This window comes from Anguilla rostrata, chromosome 7 (assembly GCF_018555375.3).
Source record: "Anguilla rostrata isolate EN2019 chromosome 7, ASM1855537v3, whole genome shotgun sequence".
Lineage (NCBI taxonomy): Eukaryota > Metazoa > Chordata > Actinopteri > Anguilliformes > Anguillidae > Anguilla > Anguilla rostrata.
Window position 1 is genome coordinate 51,412,137 of NC_057939.1, and position 27,016 is coordinate 51,439,152.

Consider the following 27,016-nt stretch of genomic DNA (forward strand, 5'->3'; position numbering starts at 1 on the left):
CCCTTATCTCCTGGCAAATCATTCATTTTCAATTATGAACAGGGACACAAAAGAAAACCTGAGTTAGGGGAGTATAAAATCTCCTCGTTAATAATCGACTCTTTGGTGTGTTCTGGTCCAAAAGAGAGAGAGAGCGAGAGACAAAGAGAGAGAGAAAGGGAGGGAGTGAAGTCTTGTGACTGCTGTGCAGCTTCATTTCCTGTGATATATTATATATAGTTATTTCCTTTGATATATTCAGCTTTTTGAAAAACAAGTACACCGGTAATACCAGTTAGTAATGCACTAGTTCCTTTTGGCTTTTGTCTCAATAGAAAAATTACCATATTAAAAACACATTCTGCCTCACAGTGCGCACTGCACACATTTATTTTCTCTGGACATTGTGCAGCATACGATGATAAACAGAAAGGTGATTGCTCAACTTGATCCAGTGCTAATCTGCTACATCACAGCGGAAGACTACGGGGTGGCAGTTTCAGTTCACGAGCATTTCAGACACTCTAATCCTTTCCAGTCGGCACAATTGTAATGTAGCTACTGCCCCCTGGTGGGCCCCTGGATTAGCTACAACATCAAAGGCACAGTCCAGCTCGCATTGATATTCAGAGCATAATCATTCCTCAGGATAGTGGGAAAAAACAGAAGCACAACTCCTTTATATCGTGCCTGCCAAACACTAAACTACCGTGTAATTTACTACTGCCGTTGAGTGAAAGCCGCAGTGAAAAGACGAATGTATTTTACACTGATGTTGTTGACTAGCTCATGAGCATCATTAGCATTACATTACATAGGTATTAGCTGAGCCACCAGAGCGACTTACACAGAGACAACTAGATCAATCCTAAGCCATGAACAACATGTAGATAAAATACGGGAAGGTACAGAGACACTAAATTACAGAAAACCATCCCGATAGACTGCCGTTACAGATCTAATACGACCGCCCCTGCAGAAAAAAAAGTCAAATCCCTCTGCGAGTCTCACGACTGCAAATATGCAACAAGTACAATCTGACCATCAGGTGGCAGTCTTGTTAGCAAGTTTGATTAATCCACAAAACTGTTCTGCCTTCCCCAGAAGGCAGTAAAACTATATTGATTTTACAAGCATGTTGATTAACTTCTGTAAAGGACAGTCATTCACAGCAAGGGCCTTAAGGGGATATCGTGGGGGGAAAAAACACCCACCCACCAAAATGGGCATTTTAAATGTGACAGGACAACAGGTCAATGTTAAATAAAAAGAATCAAATCTGCTCCAATAAAATGTGCAAATGATGATGGTGGCCCTCAGTGAGGGCATTGCGTGTCCGTATTTCAGGGTCTTCGCTCTGCAAGGTAGTAGAAACGTCAGGCGCTCGTTTCCCAAAGGGCAACCTGTAGGTTGCCTGCGATTCCCTGCACTTCCTCCCCCAGATTCGGCGTTTGAAACGGACAGCATACCGTCTAATCAAAAGCCCTGGGGGGATGGGGGATGGGGGGGGGGGGGGGGTGTTTCGAAACGTCGGACGGCTGAGCTCAATCAAATGCGTGCTCTAAACGAGCCGGATCGAACGTGGACGCGGACGAGAAGAACGACCCGCGTCTTATTCCGAGCCGCGGCGCTACCTTCCCACAGACGCGCCGTGCGGTTTCCATGAATATCATTACCGTGCCTCCACGCCGCAGAGAGCTCAGACCGACCTCATCAGTATTCTGCCGCCAAACCCGCATGTCAGATCGCTAAAAAGGGTCAATTATCAGGGAGCACATCTTTTACATCGCCGGGCACAGAGCTCCTGGAAAACAACCTCTCTCCTCGGAGATAAGAACCCGTGAATTCCATCTTAAATTAACTCTGGAAAGACCGGGCGAAAGAAAAAGGAAGATTAAGCCGCGAGCAAAGCCGATGGAGCAAGGCAAGGTTTCGCTGAAATTCGACTAAGTACGGTCTTTCAAAATAAAAAAAATCAACTGCGTCACTCATGCGAGGGGGTGTCCGTTGAGCGGCGAGCGCAAAACCCCAAAACTATCAGCCGCCATCGCCCACGGGAGCCGGCTGTCATAGGTGAGCTGTTTCCATGGCAGCCCAGGAGCCCGAACCCAGTCTGACATCCAGGATAAGTTACACACTCTTGATTCTTCTTATGTATTCTGCTTGCATACATCTCCCCAGTAAATGACTATTGACAAAACGGCTTCCAAAGAAAAGGCCGGTGGGTTTTTTTTCTCTCTCTCCCATAATGCCTTGCAAACTGAGACGGTTGCAGTTATTTTTATACATTTTTTTTATTGCCTTTTCCCCCTCACATGAGCAGCCTGGAGACGGTGTGAAATGATCTCGTCCGGGATAACAGTCTGCCAAAATCAAAGTTCCTCCTATCTTGTGTCATGAGAGAAAGCCTTCTCTCCAGACTGAAGATTCTAGAAGAGATTCACCGTGTTAGCCAGGGCGTCTGTAAGCATGCAAGCACCTACTGCACTATTTTAAGGCAGCAAAAAAAAAAACATAAAAGATTCCAGTCACATCTTTGGCAAAGGAAGTCATATGACAAACAAGAAATGCGTCAGAAAGAAACATCTGCATGGTCCTCAGGCTCGGCTTCACAAAGTAGCCCCTTCATTTTCGGCATAGTTCTAGCCTGAAGAACAGACAGAAGCTTCAGGTACAGAAAGTAACCTTCGAAGATAACACACCACCGTCATGAGGCCCTTCCAACATCGGAAACTTGGAACTGGATCAGCTGACCGTGCCTAATCCAGAGGCAGCACGTTATTTCACGCAACTGAAAAAAAAAAAAAAAGGCCAGGCTGCTTCGTTAGAGATACCAGATTAAAGCACAGACCGTACACTGCCAAAACAAAGACGTAACTTAGGCTGGTGACCACCCGCTGCATCCTAACACTCTCTTTTCTATTTTACCAACCGAGGCTTAGTCCCATCTGACAATACTGCCTACACATTTACACAATGACAGAGCAGGAGGCTGCCTTGCGTAACACGGGAAGTACACTGACTCAGTAGCAGCTCGGGACGGTGGAGCTTTCTTCAACAGGAACACCTCACACAGAAGCACTGGGGGCCTCCGGTGGGAAACCCAGCTAAAGCACTAGTTCTCAGCGCAGTGACGTACCCCAAAGTCCAAAATTGAACCCCAACCCTGCCAATGGCAAGCGAGCGGCTAATCGGGGCCCTTTTAAGGCCATGCACACAAAGCAACGCCCAGAGAGAGTGTTCCAGTCACCAGGAAATTCCTGCTCATAGAAAAGCTAGTCATAAAAACACAAATACATCGACCAAAGCTACATTTCATTTTTTATGTTTTTGGATTTTCTGAAAACCTTCTGAGGACAGGGAGTCCTGAAGGTCTCTGCTTTCCAAGCCAAAATTCAGGTTAATGGTGACACCCCAAAAAAAGATGACAGCACCAGACCAAACCAGTAATGCATCTGAGTAATACATTTGGGAATGCATTTTACCAATGTAGGAATATGAATTCATTTTAAGGAATGTGAAGCTAACGGAAATTAGGAGACACTCACTGTTTATAACTTCCAGAGGTCTTTTTTTGTTTTTGTTTTTTCAGTTGGAAAAAACGAAGAGCTCTACACAGAGCTCATAAGCAGGCATTCTTTCTGGGGCCTTCCATGCGTGGCTAATGTGCTGGAACAAAGCGCCAAAGAGAGCCAATCAGAGGAGACGACGAACGGAGGAGAGATTAGCGGTTCCAACCGACCGGAACCGCTTATGCCTCCCAAACGAGCACGCCATCGCTTCGCACCGCGCGCGCGCGCGGTCGACATCGCGCCCGTTTAACCATGCGCTGGACCGTATGAACCGGCCTGAAGTCTCAGCCAGGAACAGTGGCTGAGTGGGACCTTCACGAAAACGGAATATACTGAAAATAAAGGGAATTACGATGTATCAAGATGCTGCAATACTTCACAAAGTATGGGCCAACATATTTATATGTTAATTATTATTGATTTCAGATACTGTAATACTGGTATAAATGTATTTTAAAATGCACTGCTGTGATAAACATGGCCTTTTTAAATATGTATTTTCAATTCCACATTTACATTATATATTGCAGTATATTCCATTGACGTAACGGTAAACGTGTCTTGTGAGGTTAAAAATGATTTTTTATAGAAAGGGAGGACTTATGAAAAGAGGCGACTCGAAGGTTTGAGGACGGAGGACACATCGAGAGCGACCCAGGAGGAAAAGGGCAGGGAGGACTGAAAGGAAACAATGGATGATGACATCATGTAATCCGGCCGCCATTGATGCTGTGAGTGAGAAAGGGCCCAGTCATTAGCCTCATTAGCCTCATTAGCAAACGGTGCTGCTGCAACTCCCGTCTGTGGTGACCGCGGAGAGAGTCCGGCCAACTGTGACATCACAGCATCACATGACCAGCCCGAGGAACGGAAATGATAGGCGAGGAGTAAAAGAAATGCCAGTCGTTTTAGGATCACAAACATATATAAAGACAGACTTGGTAAATTTTGGGGTTCTAACATTTATTAGGTCTAATCGAACACAGATACAGAATGAATCAGCATTATTTTCTACAAAGGACATCTACAAAGGACAAGAATGATCAAGGAAGGAAATGAGTTGCAATTCAACAACAATGTGGTTTTAAAAGAGCTTCTACACAGGCCTACTTACATACTTTTACCATTGCTAATAAGCAATAAAGAAAAGCACAAAGGACAAATGGTTTTCATTCAAATATATATCACACATTTAACATTATGAACACGTAAACATGACAAAACACCACATCGGGTGAGTGTGTTACCCAAATTAAGACCTCGCTATGGGTATTGTTGAATTGCACTTCATTGAGAGATGGGAACAAGGAAAACGCAAACTGTTTTTTTTCAGTTGAGAAGACACAAAGTAGAGGTATGTAGAACAATAGTGTAAACTCTTTTTTTCCCAAAAGGCACAAGTTACACGCCTGCACGAAGCACAGACTGAAAGCCTCTGGGCTTGAGGTCCACGTTGTTGAACCTCAGGGGAAGAGGCTAAGAGACGTACTTCCTGTGCAGGGTCTATCGCCATGGTGTGCAAGCTGGACGCAGGGCCGCCTCTGTGTACGGTGGTATCCATTTCAACCGCAATGCAACCCCAGAATACCCCTGTAACTAGTTACCCCTGTAACTAGCCATAACTGTTCTTAATTAGACACTTTCGATGTCTATTGAGAGACAATTTAACCTCTTAAGGTCACCTTATGTCAGAATGTGTACATGGTAATTGATTCCTTTAGAGAGGCTACATTATTTATATTTGACCGCAAGGTGAAATCGGCTGGGTCAATCGCTGCTGAAAGTGTGGTCACTGAAAGCAGGCCACGTGCGTCAAATGAGTTGAAAGCAAAGCCAAATGGCTCTCAGCCAAACCCGGTTTTGAGGAAAATCTTTTTTCAGCAACCTTCACTGTGCACACGGGCATACACAGAGAAAGCGCAGGGTCCAGCCTGCACACCACAGATCAATCACGCCCTCCTCCTGCTGCGTATAATTCTGCATATCACAGTGTTACGCGCTAAGGACCCTCACCCAGAGGACGGCCCCTGGCTGCGGACACTCGCGATAAACAGTTAAGTTTGGCAACGCCTTTTTTTTCTTTCTTTTGTTTTTTTTTAAACACAGAAGACAGACCTCACTGCTTCAGTAGAACACAGCCTCGCTAGTGTTCGCGGTATTATTTTTTAATAGTTGAAATGACAGACATGTCTAACATTTAACTTGGCAAGAATAGTTTTGGCAGCACTAAAGTTAAAAAGGCTCTTTTACAGCTGAAGGGAATTCAGCTGTGGGCTTTAGACATGATGCCTATCAAGACGGCAGTGAAGTCAGTCGACTTTAGTGAAGCGAGCGAGAAAGACTGACGAGGTCCTCTGTACAATATAAAGTGCATTGTGGGTAAATCGGGGGCTAGAGGAGAGGAGGTTGGAGTGGGTCTCCTGGCGACAGCAGTCCAGGGCAGTGCAGGCAGGGGACACACAGAGACGCTACCTCAGTCTGGCAGTACCTGAGCGGGACCGGGGGTCCGGCGAGCTTTGGTCCGCGTCCCGACAGGGCGGCGGGGGGGTGAAGTCGGCTTCGGGCAGGCTGCCCTGCAGCGAGGGCGCGATCGGGGTGGGGGGCAGCAGCGTGCTGTTGGGGCTGCTGATGTCGCCCTCGCCCACCAGAGTCAAGTCGGCCGCGTTGTCGTCCTCCACCGTCGGCGCGGCAACGCCCTTCCCGTCGGGGCGCGTCTTCTCCGGCGGGGCGTGGGGGATGGGAGAGAGGGTGGTGGAGAAGGGGGCGTGGTCCAGAGGGTGTGGCCTGCGGCCGCCGCCGCCACCGCCGGGGGGCATGAGCGCCTGCCGTCGGCGGCCCGTCGGCTGGCCGCCGGGGGGCCCCCCGCAGTCCAGGGAGGAGTCCAGGCTTTGGGAGTGGTGGCTGGCCTTCAGGGCGCTCCGCTGCGCCTCCCCGTTCTCCCGCCCCCCCCTCCTCCGCCCCGGGCCCGGCTGGCGGGAGTTGGGGGTGGAGCAGGCCGGGTCGGGCCCCACGCGCAGGAAGTCCGGCAGGACCAGGTCCTTCTTGTTCAGCAGGCCCCTCTGGTCGTTAGCTCGGTTGCTCTGAGCTTTGGATATGAGGTCGAAGAACTCTGCGGGGAGGGGGGGGGGGGCGGGGTACGGGGGGAGGACAGCCCAAAATGACTTTCGCACACAAACGGAGCTTCGGGAGAAATAGTGAGTCAAGCCAAGAGCATGCAAACGGGTATTAATTTGTTAAACATGAGGACGGCTACAGAGGACGCATTAAAAACAGACTATTAGTGCCAGTAAATTAGTATTTAAGGGCAAATCTGCAGCGCATACACAGGATGCGGAAAGGTTAGTAGGTCAGAGAGCAAAGCGTAAGGTCTACGTGTGTCTACTCTAAAATAAAGGAGGCTTTACCTTCGGCTTCGTCTATATTAATCTTTTTCTGTTTTCTCTTTTCCACTTTATCAACTGATTCTTCTTTTCTGAGGAGGCGCGTCTCCCTCGGGGGCCTGCCGTGCTCCCCCCGCGATTTGGCAGAGCAGGGCTTCTCCTCCCCCTGGAGCGCGACAATGAGAATGCACCGGGTTAAGGGGAGGGGGTGTGGGGTGTGGGGTTCCTCCCTCGGGGTTTCGGGGCTGAAACGACTGGGAGCGCGAGGAGGCCCTCTGCTTGATCCTGGGATTCGGAGCCCAGCAAGGCCCAAAAAGAGCCCGAAGAACCGAGGCCGTTCAACCTCCTGCGATGCTTTCCAACCAAGCTCCCACACATCTAGTGAGTTCGTTTATTTTTTTTTACTAAAGTAAAACTAAAAATCATCCATGGTGACACTAGACTCTCACCTACCAAAGAGAGCATAATATAGAACAGGATGGGGAGGGGGAGGGGCAGGGGGCGGGGGAAGGGGAGGGGCCTTGGTCATGAGGAGGGGGCGGGGCCAGGAGCCAGAGAGGACAGTGGGTTAAGTCAGCCACAGCGAGGCAGGCCGGAGTCCGCTCAGCACGGCACTCACGGGACGTCCACAGAGGTGTTACCAAGCAGCAAAGAGGCGCGCAAACCCCCGGTTACCGGAGAGACGGGAAGCCAAAAACCAGAGCAGGCGAAAAAACCCCCCCCGAGCTCCCCTGCACTCATCGAGCCGCAGGAGCGCGTAAATAAAAACAAACAAACGCGTGAGAAACCCTCAGAGGAGGCCTTACTGTTGTGGAGTAGCTCCGGGAGTTCAGAGGCGGGGCGTGGCTCTTTGATGAAACCAGCTTCTGCTTCTCTTTAGGGGGGAAAAAACAAGACACAAACACACAACAAGTCAAAGGATATAAAAAAAACATTAAAAAACATAAAAAATATGAAATCTTAACAAGAGAAAGTGTAAATTACTGATAGCGTAACAAGATTCTTTGACAGCCGGAAAATAATATATATACAAGTGAAATTTCTTTTTACAGTTTCAATTTTTTGGTTGTTCATTTAATATTAATGGACAATCAAACAATGAATTTACTGAATAAATGTTTGCAGCTAATTCCAGTGCAGTATAATTTTTGTTCTTGTCTAAGATGTACCACAGCATTTTAACACAGAGTGGTACAGCCACTGGCCATCTGCCCATCTGGACGCATTTATTCCCTGTTCCCATCGAAATGACAAAGGGTCACTCATTACATAAAATCTGTGCAGATTCTGCTGTTCAGACGCTCCTGAAAATGCTCTATTTTTTATTATTTTTTTTAATAGAGCTTGTCTGCTTGCCCCTGTTACTCTTTAGAGTCTGTGAGATATGTTATAACAGGGAGGCTTTTTATCTCTGATAAAAAGTGCCGTCTCTAAAACTGTTAAATAGGTTTTTCCCAAACGGAACTCGGTTTTTATCACCCAAATTCCCTTATGTGACATGAGAGGAGAAATAACTCCAGGACAAAAAAAAGCAGTTAAGACCAAAGGGAATTAGCACAACGGGAAAGAACTCTACCACACAAAAAAAACGCAATTAAGACCAAGGGAATTAGCTCGCTGCTAATGGACATGAATCATTCGCCTAATTTGCATGTTGGCTAATCACCCGAAACAAATAACAGGCCTGGAGGACTAATTACTATAAAGGTAAAACGACCCTCGGTTCCAAGCTCCCCGGCCGCCAATGCGGTAACCAGGATACGGACTCCGAGGCTTGGAATCCCGGGGTTCGAGGAGCATTAAAAAGGGAGCGAAAATGAACTGGGAAGAGTGGGAAGAGCTTCCATTGGCTGGCTGAAACCCAATGCGGTGGTGATCCCATCGTGTCAATGCGCCACGTGGAAGTTGCAAAACTCTGTGGTTATGTTCCTGGGCGTCCACCAACTTGTAGGTTTTCATTTCAACCCTAATTTGGCACACCTGATTCTACTAATTAGCAGCTCTAAGGAGGTCTCTAGCTGTTGAATGAGCTGTGCTTTGTTAGGGTTGGAGTGAAAACCTACAGGATGGTAGATCTGCAGGAACAGGGCTGGGCAGCCCTGCTCTAGCTGTTGAATGAGCTGTGCTTTGTTAGGGTTAGACTGAAAACCTACAGGATGGTAGATCTCCAGGAAGTCTTTAGATCTCTCTAAAATCTTCACTGAGACTCCAGAGTGGCACTTTTTCATTACAGCCTGTCTTCTGCTCTTCCCATCAGTGCTGATGGATTGAGGTCCCACTTAATTCCGCTGTGATCTCATTACTGACAGCTAATTCACAGCCTGTCTCAGAGCGAGCGTAAAAAAACTCCTCCCAGCCACTGACCCCGCCCCCGTCCCCACCCACATCCCTTCACAGCTCTGACACGTGTCGCCGGTTGCTGGGTTACCCTCTATTCACTGACCGGGAAGGGGGGGGGGATCCTTCTAGTGCTACACCACAATGACGGATGCAACTTTAATATCACAGCGTATATTTATAACATGCTTCTTAGCGGGAGGCTTAGGCTTCCCCTGCCCAGATCCTAATCTCATCTGTAATAAGATAAACGGCCAAACTGATCCTGGATTAGAGCTCTGAGATTCTTTATGAATATGGGTTAATGTCTAAGATGCTTTATGACTATGGGTCTAGGTCAAAGATTCTTTATGAATGTGGGTCCAAGGTCCAAGATGCTTTTTGAATATGGGTCCAGGTCAAAGATGCTTTTTGAATATGGGTCCAGGTCTAAGATGCTTTATGAATATGTATCTATGTCTCTATACTGGCAAAATACTCTTAAAAAGCCACACACAGGGGAAGTGTTATGCCAGACGTGTGATGGGATTCTTACTAATTAATGACGTGCAGTAACAGCATGGAAATACTATCACAAATAATTCCAGGAGGTCGCACTATGTATTGCTTATTTGCGTAATAGCTGGGTGTGTGGTGGGGGGGGATATGGTCTCACCTTTTCCAGATGTGTGATCTGCAACATCCAGTATGACTCGTAATCCATCCAGACTGGATATGGGCAAGCCCAAGTCCAGGGGCTCTGTCTCACCGCTCTGAGAAAAAAGGAAAAATAAGGAAATCTCAGGTAACAAATGACACCGGCTATTTCAAAAACACTGCATACACCACGGTCGCCTGAAAAAAAACAGGCCGCTCTTACAGGAGGAAGTTCGTATCAAACTTCAAGACCATTAGCGGTATGTGCGGTATAAAAAAAGAACAAGAAACAAACCACAAGATTAAAAAATAAATAAATGAATGATCCTTGGAAATGTGGACAGGGGTAGAAGCCGGCCCTGAGATGAGAGTATTTCAGGTGGGTAGTCATTCCTCACCATGACCCTCTTTCATCCGTTCCTTAAAGGGGTGGGTCAGTGTGAATCACCCGCGGAATTTAAGACCGAGTAGCTTTCCGACAGCCAAACTGTGTGAGCCCAACGTTCCCTTCAAGACTCCACGAAGCCTCCCCCTCGCTCTCCCTCTGGTGCCGTCCCACTTTCCAAATAAGGGTGGGACTGCGCTCTGTGTAACGCAACTTCCAACCGGATTACACAACACCCGCAGCGAGGAACTCACGATTTTGGCAACCAGGTGGCTGAGCTGCAGGCCGTACTTAGCAACCACCGGCCGCAGAACCTCCGTGACCGGTTTGGTGGGTTTGGCTTTCAGTCCGACGGATCGATTGATGGGTACAAGGTCCAGCCTGAAATCGCGGGAGATAAAAATAAATAAAAAACGCTGACTCATGGAGAAAAGGACAACACGCCCTTTCTTTCACCGGCTCTCAGCGAGAGCGTATCTGGCGATGGTATCGCACAAAGAGACAGTGTTGACATTCAAAACCAATATAGAGAGCGGCGAGGTGTTTATGAAAAGCAAACAGAAATACCTGAACAACGTGCGCTTTTCTAATCTCAAGTCCCGAGAACTGAGGGTGATGCAGTCCTGGTCCAGAACAAGGGGCTTTCGAAAAAAAATAAAAATAAATAAAATTATAATAAATAGAAATTTATAAAAAATTCATCTGAAACTTCAGGCAAAAACAACATTTCATGTCAAGTAAATGGTGCTTAAGATGGAAATACTTCAAAGAGTTTTGATTTATTCAATGAACTGAAAGTTAACTCATGAACTAGCATCATAGACATTTTTCACTTCATGAGCTGTATTTCACTGAATTTCCTGGATTGACTGAAACGAAATGGAGCTGAACTCAGCCTTGAAGCATCCTTTAAAAAATAAATGACTTAACATCCTGCAAGCACCTCAGGAGACATTAGCCATTTTTAAGCAACAGCTGCAACAAGCTCTCTTTCATCGCAAAAAAAACAAATCTTCCTGACGTGATGTTCGGGAGAGTTTTCGATATGGGAGTGACTACGCAGCGCCCCAGAGGGGGAGCGGGGGCCCGTACCTTCTCCCCCCCGACCAGGAAGAGGTCGACGGCGGCCAGGTTGATGCAGAGCTTCTGGCAGAGCCCCAGCAGCACCTCCCGGATGGAGACGCCGGGCCTGATGGGCACCGGGCAGCAGGACCCGTCCGGCAGGTTGATGTTGCAGTGCCTCTGGGCCTTGTCCCGCTCCGACGGGGCGTTTCGGGGGTCACCCTGCGCCGGGGATCAACGGAACACGGTGACCGCGAAGTCCAGAGCCCTCCCCCGACCATTCAAACCCCCCCCCACCACTCCCCACCCCAACACACACCCCACAGGGTAACGAGCTAGCTTCCCCACAGAGCTGGGGAAAAAGAGACACAGGAGTCTTTTGAGGTGAGAAACAAAAGGAACGAAGAATCCTTTTCAACCTCCCCGAAATGTGAGGGTTTTACCACCAGCATCCCCCCAGGCATTTGGTGCTCCGGTGTCCCGGTCTGTCCTGCGTACACTCACCTCGTTTTTCCCCCCCGAACCGGACACCCCCAGTTCCACACTCGCCCCCGAGGACAGGGAGCCCTGCGATTCTCTCCTGCCGTTCCTGTCTGAGAAATCTGCCAAAGACAGCCCCCCCCCCAAAAACTGCATTTCACCAATCGCCTCGACATCTATAACACAGCTTCAACCAAATTCATTCTGAAAAAAATCATTCAAACAATTCCTTATAAAACAAGAAAATAAGAGTGCATATTTATTATACCCAAAAGGATAATTTTAGCTATTTCAATGGGAAAAGTTAGAAAAATCACAAACCCAGAACGCCTATACACCAGCTACTGTAAAGCTGGTAGTCTTCAAAAACTTTGGTAAAGATCTGAAATATCATCCAATGGACACAAAAACTGTTGGTTGGGGCCAATGAACTGTCTTGTTGAGTTTAGTCCACCACCGTGCTAGAACACCGTTCCCCATTTCCTCACCATAATTGAAATCTCCGAAGTCTCTCTTCTTTGGCCCCTTCCCAAAACTCCTGTTCCTCGACCAGGAGAAGAAGATCCCTTTTTTCTTATCGACGTGCTCGTCCCTGTAGTCCTCGTTCAGCGATCTTCCGGGCTTGGCCTTCTTGCCGTCCTGTCACGGCACAAAATGGCGGCACATCAACTGCTGCCTGAAGCTTTTCGAAAAACTTCTTGAAAACTTTTAAAAATAGAAAACGGTTCTCACTTTACAGAACCCAAAAAAAAAATGTAGTGATTACGCAAAACTCATATGTCACGATATCACATTCAGCACACAGCAGGTGTGAAATTTTTATCTGGTTCTGCAGGCGGTATTTATAGCTGGCGGTGAGCTAGCGTTCTCTCAGACTGACAGCCTGGAGAAGCATGCTGGGAAATTCAGGACGTTAAGAGAGTCACGCAATCGTTTGGAACACACGAGTGTTCCTGGGACCAGACGCCCGTAACAACGTGCTGTAATACGAGGCACGGACACCCGAGTCCACTTCAAACGGCCCGCCGACAATGGCAGGAACGTCACACGTCCCGAGACCTCGCGCCCCCCGGGGCGATACGGGGCACTGCCGAAAACCCTGCCCCCTCTGCTGCGCGAAAGATTTACAGCTAGCTGCAAATCATCGTCCCGCACAGCTCTCATACTGAGGAACTGCGATGAAAGGATTCAGTTAAGCGTAAGCAATAGAGAGGCTTAAGTTACAGTGGGGGTCTGTGGCTAGGGTAAGGCAACGGCTGGTTATGGATCACCTGCAGACTAACACAGAGGAATGAATGATTGATCAAGCAGGAAAAACTGAAAAAAAAAGTTATGGGCCAACTTATACTCACTGTCAACTAACCTGGAAGCAAGCACAGTTCCTTTCCAAGCAGCCCCATCTACACAAGCGATCCATACTTCCTCCTCATTTTGGATATCAAGATATCCACCAACAAAACAAGGCTCTTAAGAGCAAACCACAGTTGCAAAGCTGCATGTTTGACTAATTTAACGTTAAGGGAACACTGAGTTTGACTAATTTAACGTTAAGGGAACGCTGAGTTTTGTCTAATTTAACGTTAAGGGAAGAATGAGTTTGACTAATTTCACGTTAAGGGAACACTGAGTTTGACTAATTTAACATTAAGGGAACACTGAGTTTGACTAATTTCACGTTAAGGGAAGAATGAGTTTGACTAATTTCACGTTAAGGGAACAGTGAGTTTGACTAATTTCACGTTAAGGGAACGCTGAGTGTTGTCTAATTTCACGTTAAGGGAACGCTGAGTGTTGTCTAATTTCACGTTGAGGGAACAGTGAGGGAGGGGCGGGACAGAGACTCCCCGGAGGGGCGCGTACCTTTTTGGGCGTGGAGATGGCGGAGCGGTCGGAGTTGACGCTGTGTTTGGAGGAGGCGGGGCTGCTGGGGATGTGGTAGGGGTCGGGCAGGGCGCGGCCCTCCACCTCCGCCACCATGCACTCCTGGTACAGCGGGGACTTGAGGAACCTGCTGTAGCTGTCGAACTTCATCAGGTTGAAGATCTGCGGAGGAAGAGGAGGAGGAGCGCGGTCGTGTCGTGTAAAGGAAAGCTGAGCACGGCTAATCTAGAACAGAGAAATCCTGTGACCTGTAATTTAAAGCCGGGGGGGAGGCGGAACGGCTAACTGCAAAGTTATCATTTTCCCTTCGTTAAAATACCTCAACGAAGAGAAGAATAGAAGCAGCATTCTTTAAAGGCTTTAATGGCCTGCAAATCCATCATGGTGTTATGTTTCTTCAACAAAGAGCTTGATTTTGGAGTTAAAAAAAACCCCAAAACAAACCAAAAAAAAAAGCCACTTGGCTTACTGAAACAAAACAATCTGAAAGTAGCATCAGGAGAAAAACACGCTGAGCTGAGTTCAGTCCTAATAAAGCTGACTTTCTTAAGAGGAAACATCAAGCCTTTGATGGGAAATATCTGCCAGTTTTTCACCCAGGCTCAAGCCCAGAAGCCGCCTAAGGCTTCCACTGTGTCGTGTCACAAGGTTGCTTCTTGTTCTTTGCGATGTAAAAATGTTGTTATATTTATAAACGCGTAGCAGGAGAGATTTATTATAACCGGTGGAGCTGCCAGAAAGTGCTCTGAAGCTGACCCCTCAGAGGCAGATTCACAGCGCTGTTGCCGTTGTTGTTGCTAACCGCGGGAAATCTGTCGTCTTAGCCAACGCCGTTTGTGAGCGACACGGGTGAGAACTGCATGTAAATGCAAATCTGGATAGCGCCAGAGAAAATAAACATTTCGATTCAAATTGATGTTGAAGTTGAAAGAGCGCATGCTTTAAACATGACTGAGGTCCCCAGCTGCTCCAGATTCTCAGCTCCGCAAATACGGACCTCAAATAACGGCCCAATTAGAATGGGTCATGTGGGCCACAATGAATAAGGAAAAAATTACGGATCCTATAGAACTGCCTAGAGAGAGTACAAGTCATAATTACAATATTGCATGTGCCTTAAAGATGGGAACTGCCTACACAGATTAAAAGTCATAATTATAATATTGCATGTCCATTTAAGATGGGCGTGTCATCATTTTATTTTTTTTGAATTATGTGCATAATTAACTATTTTGCGAGTGATATGGGCTGTTCCCTCACAGGGAACAGGCTGCAGGTTGTGGGACACCGTTTGGTGCTGCAGTAACCCCAGACAGCAACACCCTGTTGGGGAGGGAGGGGGGGGCTGTTGCCTCTCTCACACAGAAACATTTCCCACAGAGGAAGAGTGGTTTTTAGCATTGTTTTTTAGGGCAGTCTCCCCACCTGCAGCTGCTGCTCCTTGAACATGTCGGGGCGGGGGGCGTTGAGGATGTCGTCGGCCAGCTGGGCCTGGCTGTCGATGTTGACCGGCGTGGTGGCCTTGCTGGACAGGAAGCTGTTGTAGATCTCCCGGGCCCTCTGGGATAGCTTGGGGAACAAGAGCGGGTTGTTGTCATCGTCTATTCAGTCTTAGTCACCCAGACAAAGATTCACTTCAATTATTATTATTATTATTATTATTTTATGATCATATTTCAGGGGCCTTTTCTTTCCCAGGACTGCATACATCAGGGGTCTCAAACTCCAGTCATGGAGGGCCTCAGGGTCTGCAGGGTTTTGTAGTTTCCTTTAAAATCAGCAGCCATGGAAATCAGTGATTAAAATTAAGCACATACTGTATGTGATGAAAAACCATAATCCAGCAGACACTGTGGCCCTCCAGCACTGTCAGAAAAATCCCAGATAGCAGACTATAGTACAGAGATAACAAGATCTTTGATATTGCCAGGATCACACAAACATGTTCCTGTCTTCAGGCAAAACATTCCAGTTCTGCTACATAGTTACTATTAATTTGCTATTAAATTAGGCTTCATATTTTACCTGCTTCTTGTCATTTTCAGGAACATGGCTAAAATATTCACAGGCCTGCCAGAATAAGATGTTTTCCTCGCTGAATTCCTTCTTTAGAAATTCCTGTAGACAGAAAAAAAAAACTAAATTGAACTGTAGGCTTCCAGAAAATTGTCAGGAGCACAAGACATAACCGTAGTCAAGTAATGAAAATGGCCAAAATTAGTTATGAGAATTAGCTTTGTAGCTAACTCTGGTACAGCCAAGGAGTTGCAAATTACATAATTAATTAATTAATTAATTCTTCCCACAATTCTTCAGCCAGGAGGTAGAGCTAATTAGTGAAATCAGCTGCCTGAGTTAATAGGTGGAAGAAACACAGGGCAGGACTTTTACTTTCTGACCCCTGGACTTTCCACCTCTGGTGATAAACCTGCCCACTTTTGGGATGTAACCGATTCATGTTCCAACCAATCACATCATCTCACTGAACGTGGATCTGAGGTGAAGGCGGCAACGCAAACAGACCACGAGACACAGGGGGGGAGCAGTGGAACAGTGAGAGGAGGCATGGTCGCCCCGGTGACGAGGCCACGGGGGCGGGACCGTACCGAGAAGTAGCGCACGCCGACGGGGTCCTGCAGGAGGCGCTCGAAGCAGACGGCCCAGCTGGCGACGCGGCGCTCGCCGTGGCGACGGTGGCTCTGCACGCTGGGCAGGCTGGCGTTGCTGCTCAGGCTGTTCTCGCTGCCGCAGCCCTTCAGGTCCGCGCTGTTCAGCTCTGCGGCGGGAAACAGGGGGCGGGGCCGGCGTCAGGAGGCACGCGGGCCCGCCCCCAAACCACCCCAATGCCCCTCAATCCCCCCCGTCCTCAAACAACACAGCCCTCACAACTGCTAATGAGGACGCAGGGCACAGGGCACAGTGAAGAGTCCAGCGCTAGTGCAACTCCAGCAGAGTTTACACGAGTCCATCAAACACCCGCCATTCAGAGTGAAACGCACTGTCAGAGCTGATTTACCACTGAACATTTCACTCTGTGTTTATGTGAGTAAGTTCTTTCTCAAGCATAACCTCAAGTGCAAAAGAAAAGAATTCAAAAAGGGAACGAAACCTTGACAAGACAGAGAGCACACTTTCACCCCATCATTCGCACTAATATAAACGTTTGTGAGCACTTCATACAGCATGTGGGTATCTCTTTAAATATTAAATACATTTTTTGCACAATCGATCATAACGTCTTAGAGTGCAGGTCACCAGATGCCGCCAACAGACACCGTCAGCAGGGAAGCGTTTTTAAATACCGAGCGGATTCTTCTTGTCACTGAACAGCAGGAGTGGAATAGGATCAGGAAAAACTTGATTCAAAGACCGTCCCGCCATCTAAATTTAGCCCGTGCCATCCCAGGTAAGTAATGGGCGGCTTTAGAACACCCAATCTGGCAGGTGCGGTTACGGCAGCTGCCAGGACGGCCCAGGGGCTCGTCGCACCTGCGCGTACCTGCGCGTACCGGCGCCACGGCTGAACTGCGCTAGGCGGTGGGGTGCTGAACGGCCACACTTAAAAGGGCGAGGCCAGGAGGCGAGCCCATCAATCACCCCGCTGCTTTTTACAGGTCTGTCAGCACACAAAACCAAGGGAAACCCCTATTTAAACTACCACACCGTAATTAAACTACAACACCGTATATAAACTACCACACTGTAATTAAACTACCACACCGTATATAAACTACAACACCGTATATAAACTACCACACCGTAATTAAACTACAACACCGTATATAAGCTACCACACTGTATATAAACTACCACACTGTAATTAAACTACCACACCGTATATAAACTACCACACTGCATTTAAACTACCACACCATACGTAAACTACCACACCATATTTAAACTGCCACATCGTATTTAAACTGCCACACCGTATTTAAACTGCCACACCGTATTTAAATTACTCAGAACCGGAAAGTTTGGTAGAGGCAAAAAATTGTCCTGCCAGGAGGCAGAACCTGGGCTGCATTTGGTAGAAAAGAAAAAAAAAACACAGGGAGGCCAAACCGTGAGAGAGTTACGCAGCCCGTTTGGGACTTGACATGCACAGTACAGGCTCCATAATTCAATACACAGTTACATACAATACTGAAATGCACAGAGATTCAGTTCCATGTTTCCCACGGTGGACCTGCTTTGGAACTGGAGCAGTACAATAGAGATGAATACTAAACCTCGAACGCCTGACGGCAAAACGAATCCACTTCCCATCCCTGTCCTGAAACGCTCACCGAATGAAAAGCTGCCATTTTTAATTTGGGTTTCCATTTAAGAACAATTATTGAAAGTGAAAGACTGATGAGAATCTAAATCGTTTTCGCGCGCTGCATTAATAAGGGTTTTAATGAGATTCCGATACGCGTTTTAATGAATTCGACATCTGACGCCCACGACGGCCCTGCTAAAAAAAGACGGTATTAAAATTTTTTTTTTTTTTTAAACGCTACGCAAGCTGACGCTTTCAGCCATTCCAGGTCCTTCCCAGCTTTCACTGATACACAAGACCCAGCCAATTAAAACAACAATGAATTAATGACACCAGGCGCGGTCCGGCCCGGTCACTGAGCCTCACGGGAACGGCGCCGAGACGCTAACACGTTTCCCCGTTACGCGGGTGCGGAATCGCCGTGGAGACAGAGAAACCCCATGACCGAGCGCGCGTTCGCCTCGCCCGTCCCTGCTTACCTGGGCACAGCTGGTAGGACCCGGTGTGGTGCCACCGGGCCAGGTACCTGAGGCCTGCCCCCCCCCCGACCGGACACCAGACGCCGGGGTCCATCTCGCGCTCATGAAAGCGTTCCCGGGGCCGGAGTCCGGGGGGGGCCCTCGGGACCCGCTGACATTTCGCGACTTTTCACGCCGGGTGAGAGAGCCCCGGGGGGGGGGGGAGAGAGGGGGTCTCTCTCTGAAGACCGGAGCCGTTTTTTTGGGGGGGGGCTCCTGGCCTCCTCTGGCCTCCAGCGGGGGTAAGAGATACGCTGACCCGTACAAAGACCCGGGATGAATTATTGAGCGCGGAGGGAGGCGGGAACTTACGGCCGCCCGTTGCCACGGAAACCTGCAATATTAATGCCCTGGACTACTCCGGCCACGCCCACAGCACCTACGTGACTTCCTGTCACTGTTGTCATGGCTCCATTTCCTGAGATCCCACACTGGCATGGAAGGACACTGACCTTGCAACACTGGTCATTTAAATTAGTCATTTAAAAGATTTTTAAAAATGATACTATAATATTAATCTTTTAAAGTTTTTTACACAGTATAATCTCCTGTTGAATTACCTCTTATTGGTCAGTTAGTCATAATATATTTTTATAGTAACCATACATTTTATAACATATTTTTTTCTTTTTGAATATTATGTCCTTTCCTGTAGAATAAATCTCACACGATGCCTTGAGCAGCTGCTTCTTATAAAGACGTGTGTGAACACTGCAAGCAAACAAGCTCAGTGCGAATTACCCAGTGAGAGAGAGAGAGAGAGAGAGAGAGCGCTGAATGATGTCAGACGGTGTGGCCTAGCTTCGCTCACAGGAAACAGCTGATGTCAGCTGCTTCACGGCAAGGTCACCGTCACTGCCCGCCCCCCCGCTTTGCGCTGGGGAGGCCAGACCCACCACAGTGTCCTAACGCCACCTTGCCCAAACGAGGCCTAACAGGGCCACTGAGCCTTCAGTGGGGGGGGCCACTAACGCATTTCACCAGTATCAGAGCCCCCCCCCCCTTAATCTCGCGCCAAACGCAGCGCAGCTCCAGCGACAAACTGGCCAGCTGTGACTTCCTGTCCGGCGGCGCACATGTGACCGGCTTCAAAGAGAACGTTTTTACCGTCCTCCGATTTCACGTCCAACTTCAGACAGGGGAGACATTAGCGGCCATTTTCTAACACTCATTTTCTCCGGAGGAACTGGGAACATCAGCTGGGGGGGCCAACGAACACTCTGACAGTTGATGCTTGATTAGTGGATGGCGCAGAGTCAGGTTTATTTATTTATTTATTTATTTATTTTACGATGTTTTCAGTCCGCCTGGCTTCCTGGGAGCTCTTGATTTCTGAGACCACACAGGCACTCCCGCTCTCCGGCGACAGCAAGGTCAAAAACAGCACAGCTGTTATCTTTCAGAGCGAGAGAGAGATCAGAGACTCAGAGAGCAGACCGGGGATCACTTTATATTCCAGGCCTTGCATCTATCTCTGCAAAACCCTCTTAGGCATCTATGTGATTCACATGCAGGACATAACCTACAGAACAAGGCCCACGGTGACTGATGAATACTTTCTGATGACACTTCCTGTGGGAATTACCAGGAAGTAGCCAGAAGGCATCCATAAATCAATGCCCGTGTTGTTCTATTACATTTTTTTTCCCCCAATATACTCTGATTGGTGCAGTTATTCTGGGCTTCCTACAAGAAAGACGACATGACGTCTGCTTTTACCTCTTTATTGGATTATCCATGAGCAAGATCAGGAAGTAAATAGCTCCTGACTGAATGCGTGTTTGTTTTTGCTGTTTGGCATTGCTGCAATATGGAATAAAATAAGCAGAACAACCCCACCCCCCCTCCCCCACCCACACTTGGGGTGCTCATGGCAACAAGGACAATCTACACAGTTGAAATAAAAATCATGAGCTGGATGCACCTGAACCTGGTCTGCTACCAATAACATTTCAGGCAATATATATATATATATATATATATATATATATATTTTTTTTTTTTAAGTTCTTTTGTAATGCTGTATAAAAATAGCATAATGGTGACACAGCAGTGGAAGCAACAGGCTAATTAAACTAAACCTTTCATCATAGTTCTTTTCATAGGAACTCGGGGCTCGACACACAATTATCCTACATGGATAAGAATGGTGCCAACTGCAGCAAGCTAAACACACGAAGGCAGTAAGGGGCATTTTAAAAAATGTGAAAAATAAAAATGTCTCCTAAATTTAATCAGGGCTGGATTGAGGCCTGTGTGTTACATATTACAGGCCTTTAGCAGAGGCTCTTATCCAGAGCCACTTGCAGAACTACAGCCGACCCTGCGCAGCCAGCCCTCTGCAGCCAGCCCTGCGCAGCCAGCCCTGCGCAGCCGACCCTGCGCAGCCAGCCCTGCGCAGCCGACCCTGCGCAGCCGACCCTGTTCAGCCAGCCCTGCGCAGCCAACCCTGCGCAGCCAGCCCTGTGCAGCCAGCCCTCCTCCAGCGCAGTCCTGACAGCAGGAGCGCACACCTACACGCCGTCCCCTGGGAGCGACGCAGCCGCAGCGTCTGAGGGAAGCTCCCCCGCCCCCCCCCGCCTTCGCCTTCGCCTTTGCCTTTCCGCTCGGCAGGGCCAAGGAGTCCGCCGCCGCCGCCGCCGCGCTCCGCTAAACGGAGTACCGTGCGGGCTACGACAACGAGCCACGCGCCTGTTCAACCGGGGCGCGCGGGGGGGGGGTTTAAAACAGGCACCCTGCCCAGATTCAGAGAGGAGAGAGAGAGAGAGGGAGAGAGGGAGAGAGAGCGAGAGAGAGAAATAGAAGGAGAGAGGGAGGGAGAGCGTGACAGATAGGGAGAGAGCGAGAGAGAGCGAGAGAGAGAAATAGAGGGAGAGAGGGAGGGAGGGAGGGAGGGAGGGAGACAGAAAGAGGGAGACAGAGAGGAAAGAGAGGCTGGCAGGTGGATGAACAGCTGAAGCCCCGAATCTCCCGAGCCCGGCCTCGTTCTCACGCTGACGGAGAGAAGCGCGCACCCCCACCACACCACCCAAAAACCCCTCAAAATAAAGCAGGAGTCACAGCAGGAGCGCTGCCCCTGAGAAAAACACAACACGCGGCAGTGGAGAGACAGAATATCAATACGTACTTCTTCAATTCGTATGAACTAGCTCGAGGCGGTACACAACAAAAGTGAACCCGACCATACAAATAAACCCATAAAAACAGTAAGTGCTTTACAATAAAAATGTATACAGCAAGTCCCTGAGTCGAATAAGGGTTAAATTCTGGGGACCACTAAGTAAGCTGATTCATGCATAACTCAGAAATTAATGCATAATCCAAAGAAGCCTTCGGTCAGAAGAATTTACAAACGATATGTAAATTGCAAAACAAACACAGTTCTACACCGGAAATAATAACTGCCAGATAAAACAAGTAGTGCAATATGGAAAAAAACTACGCATAAGTATAAACATAGTGAAGTAGCAGACTGCATGCACAGATGTGTCCAGAGTTGTTTTGAGCATCTCCAAATCGGCACTAATTTTCTGCAAGCTAATGCTAGCTCACTGCGATATTTCCCGACTTCTGTGTTGATTCAGTTTCTCAGAACCAATTTACCCAAAGTCCGGATTTACATAATTCTACGTTTACGTGGGTCAAGCACCTTCTGTAATTTGAATCTACACAGCCCTGTAATCATCTGCAATCACTCCTTTCACAGACCCACAAGCAAACAGCAAACGACAGACATCCCTTACCCCACACTTTACTTATGCAACAGCGTGCGATCGGGATAGACACATTATTTAACATTTTGGATCTGGAACCACTGGATCCGCATGTTGGATCTGAAACCACGGTACGGTGGCACACACGTACAGACAGCATACATCAGCGCTGAGAGAGGAAGAGGAGTACTCACCACCATCTGAGACAGCCGCGGACTGTAAGAGAACAGAGAGAGACATGAGTCAGGCGATGCCCTCATGACCCTGAGCAACGCAGCACCGGCATGCTGGAGCACTGGAGGTGTGTGTGGGAATGGGCTGGGCCTGTCTGAGATTACAGGCACGCACACGCACACACACACACACACACACACACACACACACACACACACCCACACACACACACACACTCCTCCCTGCCAGAGTGGGGTGGCCCTACGTTCATACACACACACCCACACCCACACACTCCTCCCTGCCAGAGTGGGGTGGCCCTACTTTCATACACACACACACACACTCCTCCCTGCCAGAGTGGGGTGGCCCTACTTTCATACACACACACACACACTCCTCCCTGCTGGTCTGGGGTGGCCCTCCTTTCACACACACACACACACACACACGCACAAGCAAACAGGCACACACACACGCACACACTCACACACAAGCAAACAGGCACACTTACACACGAACGGGCGCACACACACACACAAGCAAACAGGCACACACACACACACACACACAGAAACACACACACACACACAGAAACACACACACACACACACACACACACACACACTCCTCCCTGCCAGTCTGGGGTGGCCCTCCTTTCATACACACACAAGCAAACAGGCACACACACACACACAGATACACACACAGCTGTTCACACCTCAGGGGTGAGCACTGGACCTCTCAGACTGCTGTCCTCAGTACAGCCTATATACCAGCAGGTAACATCAACAATATCGTTTCACATATGACAATAAAGGGCCTCTTTTCCTTAGACATGCTTCCTGTAATAAATCAGCCAATCAGACATTAATGACAGGAGGGGCAAAGCAGACCATTTCATCATCAGTGTGTGAGGTGCGTATAGAGTGAGACAGGGCTGTTCAACTAGCATCGTTGGGCCCGAATGCAGCCCCCCCACAGACACACTCTTGGTTCTTCAATCATTGAAAAGGTTAAAAACAGACTTTACACATCCATACAACAGTAATACGATAGCAATACAAAAGTAATCTGCCCCTCCCCCCGGAAACAAGCATTTTAAGAGCCCTATTATTATGATTTATTCCTTTTCGGTTCATATTTCCTTTCACAATACAAACAATGCTCAAAGATTCACAGTACAAAACAGCAAATGCGAAGAGTTGCCATGACTTCCAGAGCGCTGGAAATAGGTTTTGTTCTGTTGTTAACGTGCTGGAACAAGCGACCGTGGTTTCACAATGACTGAAGCACAGCTACCTGAGAGCAACACTTTCCTTCAGGTCGGGACAAAGGCAACGTGAGCCTATTCAAAAACTCAAACCGGGATCCAACAGGGGAGCGAGCGGCACCTAGGTGGACAAAGCCAACGGAAAAAACGCGTCCGGACGTCGGGAAGCCGGAGCGCGAGCGGTACGCAGCCTTCGAACCCGCGCCGGCGCCCGGAACAATGCCTCGACGCGCTGCCAAAAAAAACGCACCGGAACAAACCACGTTCGCTTCGAACGTCTTCCATGCCTCTCCCGCGCGGTGCTGCCAGGCTCTGTGGTGTTCTGGGTAATGAACACGGGTGTGTACCCACACACACGCACGCACACACGCACACGCACACAGGCAGGCACACACACACACGCACGCACGCACGCACGCACACACACACACACACACACACACACACACACGCACGCACGCACGCACGCACACGCAGAACTGCAGCTGTCTCTGGATTCCGACTCTGAAACCACAGCCAGAAGTCTTACGTAAGACTGTTCGAGGAGCACAATTCCTACCGAGTTTAAGTTAAAACTGTTGCGATGCACAAAAAACCTCGACGGTACGTGAAGGTGCCTTTTTTATGCCAGTATTTAATCAGTCTGAGGAAAAGGTCACAACCTTTGGGGGTGAGAAAGGTGGTCCACACCTGCCCACATGAAAGAAAAAAAAAGAAGAGGCCTGACTTATTTTTCACTTATTATCTCTATTAAATATTTCCTTTGAGTTTAACCTGAATGTGACAAATGCAAACAAGAGCAAACACAAACCGCCATGGTAACTTAAAAAAAAATCTTTTTATTTTGTGTGGAAAGCGCATCGTTCTTGAACGTGGCTCTGCACTTCTGCCGACACTGGCGCAGTGCTGCTCCTGCCGCCCTTCTGGCTGTGGGCAAAGGCGGGTCGTCCTGAAGGATCGGACCAGAACGGGCACTGCAAAAGAGGCACGAATCCCGCTGACAGCAACAGGAAGAGGCTGATCGCAGACTCAGATTGAAGGGACTAATCCGTCCGCACAAGACGGATGAGAGGGTGAGTCACGCCCCTGCTTTAAATTCACATCCATTCCCGCCGTGTTTACACGGTTATTGATCGCGCGCTGATATAATTAAGGGGGCCCTTTCCTGACCAATACGTGAAACATTCCCATCTTAATGGAAACCACAACCGAGGACAGACGTAAACAATCTACGCCAGATCCAGCCCTCCGTGAGTTTTAATCCCGCCCACAATCTTTTAACCAAAAGAAGAACACGTTTCTCTCCATTATATACCCGAATGAGCTTCGGCACGGTCTGCGCTCGCATGCTGTCAAAGCCAATGTTTGAATATCATCTCGCAGTACAGCAGAATTCCTGTAGGTGGCAGCAGAAGCGGCAGCCCCCGCCTGTTCCCGCCGCTGGGCTCCTGACCTTAGGCGTGGGCCCGTTGTGAACGGCCATCAGCTCCCCGCAGCGTGCGGACAAAGTCCGAAAACGAGCCTTTCGGGGAAAAAAACGAAAATCCGACGGCAGCAGTGACAGAATGAACCATAAAATACTTTTTATTTTTATATATTTGTCGGATCCAAGGCGGCATGCTTGATATGCCAGGAGAGTGTTGGCGTCTTCAAAGAGCACAGCGTTGGCAGGCGCCTCCCCAGCAGCCGTGCGGATTATGCTAGCATCCTACCTGCGCTACACTGCAGAAGCAGAGCAGGTCTCGCGGTGTGTTTCCCTGTGGTTTAAAAGTGAGGCCCTGTGATGTTTACATAGGCTGCATGAGCTCATGGAGGCCAGCGCAATCACAGCTTCCCCTCCGGTCCTGGGTGCCTGCGCCAACACGCTCCCCCTCAGCCTCGCGCTCCACGCGTGTCCCGACATGTCGCGACTGGAATGATCGGCACACCGGGTTCCACGCTCCGTCACGACAGGCGTACCTGCTTAAGACGAGGCGCTTCGCCTCAGAGAGGAGGAGGAAGATCAGCGCGAGTGTCACCGCGGCTGTGATCTGTAATCCCCGCTTTGGGAGAACTTGGCAACTACATGTCTGCGGGATAATGGCGCAGTGTTTAGTGTATTGTGCGCTTTGATGAGTGCTGTATGCACCTCTATGTTATCGGCACTTACACGAGAGTCTCGCTTTGTTAATACGTTAACAAAGGAAAAATAAATCAGTACTTAAACGCAATGTATGGAAAACACACGTTCGCACACGCGCGCGCACACAAAACAAAAATGATGTTTAGACTTATCCTGACAGTTCAAAAATTTTTTAGAAGGCGTTATTTTATTTTTTTTAAAGCTGATTGCTGGCAAGAATTTCCAGCCATTTTGTAAGCTACTTCCGCAATATTTATTGTTCTCATATTTTCGCCAGTTTCTTCCACTTGTATAAATGGGTCATTGTACCTGTAGCGCTGGCAAAAATCCATTCCCTTTCCTGTTCTGCATGTATCTCCATTCCTCAAAACTAATCTCAAAAATCAATGTAATCTTGACTCTGCTACAGGAAGCACAAGTTCTAAAACTCAAGTTTTTTTTGTTTGTTGTTTTTTCATTAACGAGAATTTGCACACCCTCTTTTGTAACGGTAAGGACCCAACCATCACAGCCTCCACACGCACAACCGACCCAACAGTGACAGCCGATGAGGCTCCATCCTGGACAGGTCTAATCATGCTGGAGCAGCTCCCTTGGCTTAAGCAAGACCCCCACTCATTCTTTCCCAACGACAGCGGCACTCTCTTCAATCCCAACTGGAACCACCGCTGTTTGTTGCCTTGGCTTACTGATGGACAAACGTCCCCAGAACCCAGGTGGTAAGAGCAGGATCTCATAAGAGATCTGAATAAAGAGGACGCACCATGATTATCTCCAGACACCGTCACCTCACTGTTTGTGGTGGCACACATGATGGCAGCACCAGGCAGGCCAGGGCTGGGGCAGTTCAGACATTGGTCAGATTTTCAGAGGGTTTTATAATTTGCATAAGTGATGAATTAGGATGTATGCCTCCTCTTCCCTGTACCTCCAGTTCCACTGCTTCCCTGTGTCTCACAGTTTCTTTGAGTTGCTGCCTTCACCTCAGATCCACGTTCAATGAGATGATGTGATTGGTTGGAACATGAATCGGTTACATCCAAAAAGTGGGCAGGTTTATCACCAGAGGTGGAAAGTCCAGGGGTCAGTAAGTAAAAGCCCTGCCATGTGTTTCTTCCACCCATTAAGCCGGCTGATTTCACCAATTAGCTACTTCTACCTCCTGGCTGAAGCACTGTGCTAATTAGAAAATTCAGGTGACTGGAACAAAATACTGGGGAGGACTTTTGCTTTATGAACC

At 48.4% G+C, this 27,016-nt stretch overlaps 1 protein-coding gene across 4 annotated transcripts in view; it reads right to left on the minus strand.

Annotated features, from left to right (window-relative positions):
* Positions 1–27,016, minus strand: part of LOC135259969 (regulator of G-protein signaling 12-like) — a 62,464-nt gene that overhangs the window by 6,931 nt on the left and 28,517 nt on the right. For 2 of the 4 annotated variants that reach the window (XM_064344967.1, XM_064344966.1), the window contains exons 4-17: positions 22,402–22,423; positions 16,319–16,488; positions 15,738–15,830; positions 15,138–15,281; positions 13,692–13,874; positions 12,320–12,470; positions 11,856–11,953; positions 11,382–11,573; positions 10,857–10,930; positions 10,544–10,670; positions 9,924–10,020; positions 7,738–7,805; positions 6,956–7,097; positions 6,040–6,660 (exon numbers count right to left, since the gene is read on the minus strand). In XM_064344967.1, coding sequence (XP_064201037.1) covers positions 6,040–6,660; positions 6,956–7,097; positions 7,738–7,805; positions 9,924–10,020; positions 10,544–10,670; positions 10,857–10,930; positions 11,382–11,573; positions 11,856–11,953; positions 12,320–12,470; positions 13,692–13,874; positions 15,138–15,281; positions 15,738–15,830; positions 16,319–16,488; positions 22,402–22,423 — 2,182 coding nt within the window. Of the gene's footprint in view, positions 1–6,039; positions 6,661–6,955; positions 7,098–7,737; positions 7,806–9,923; positions 10,021–10,543; positions 10,671–10,856; positions 10,931–11,381; positions 11,574–11,855; positions 11,954–12,319; positions 12,471–13,691; positions 13,875–15,137; positions 15,282–15,737; positions 15,831–16,318; positions 16,489–22,401; positions 22,424–27,016 lie in introns of those variants that run through there. The other 2 variants (XM_064344968.1, XM_064344969.1) reach the window with 2 other exon arrangements.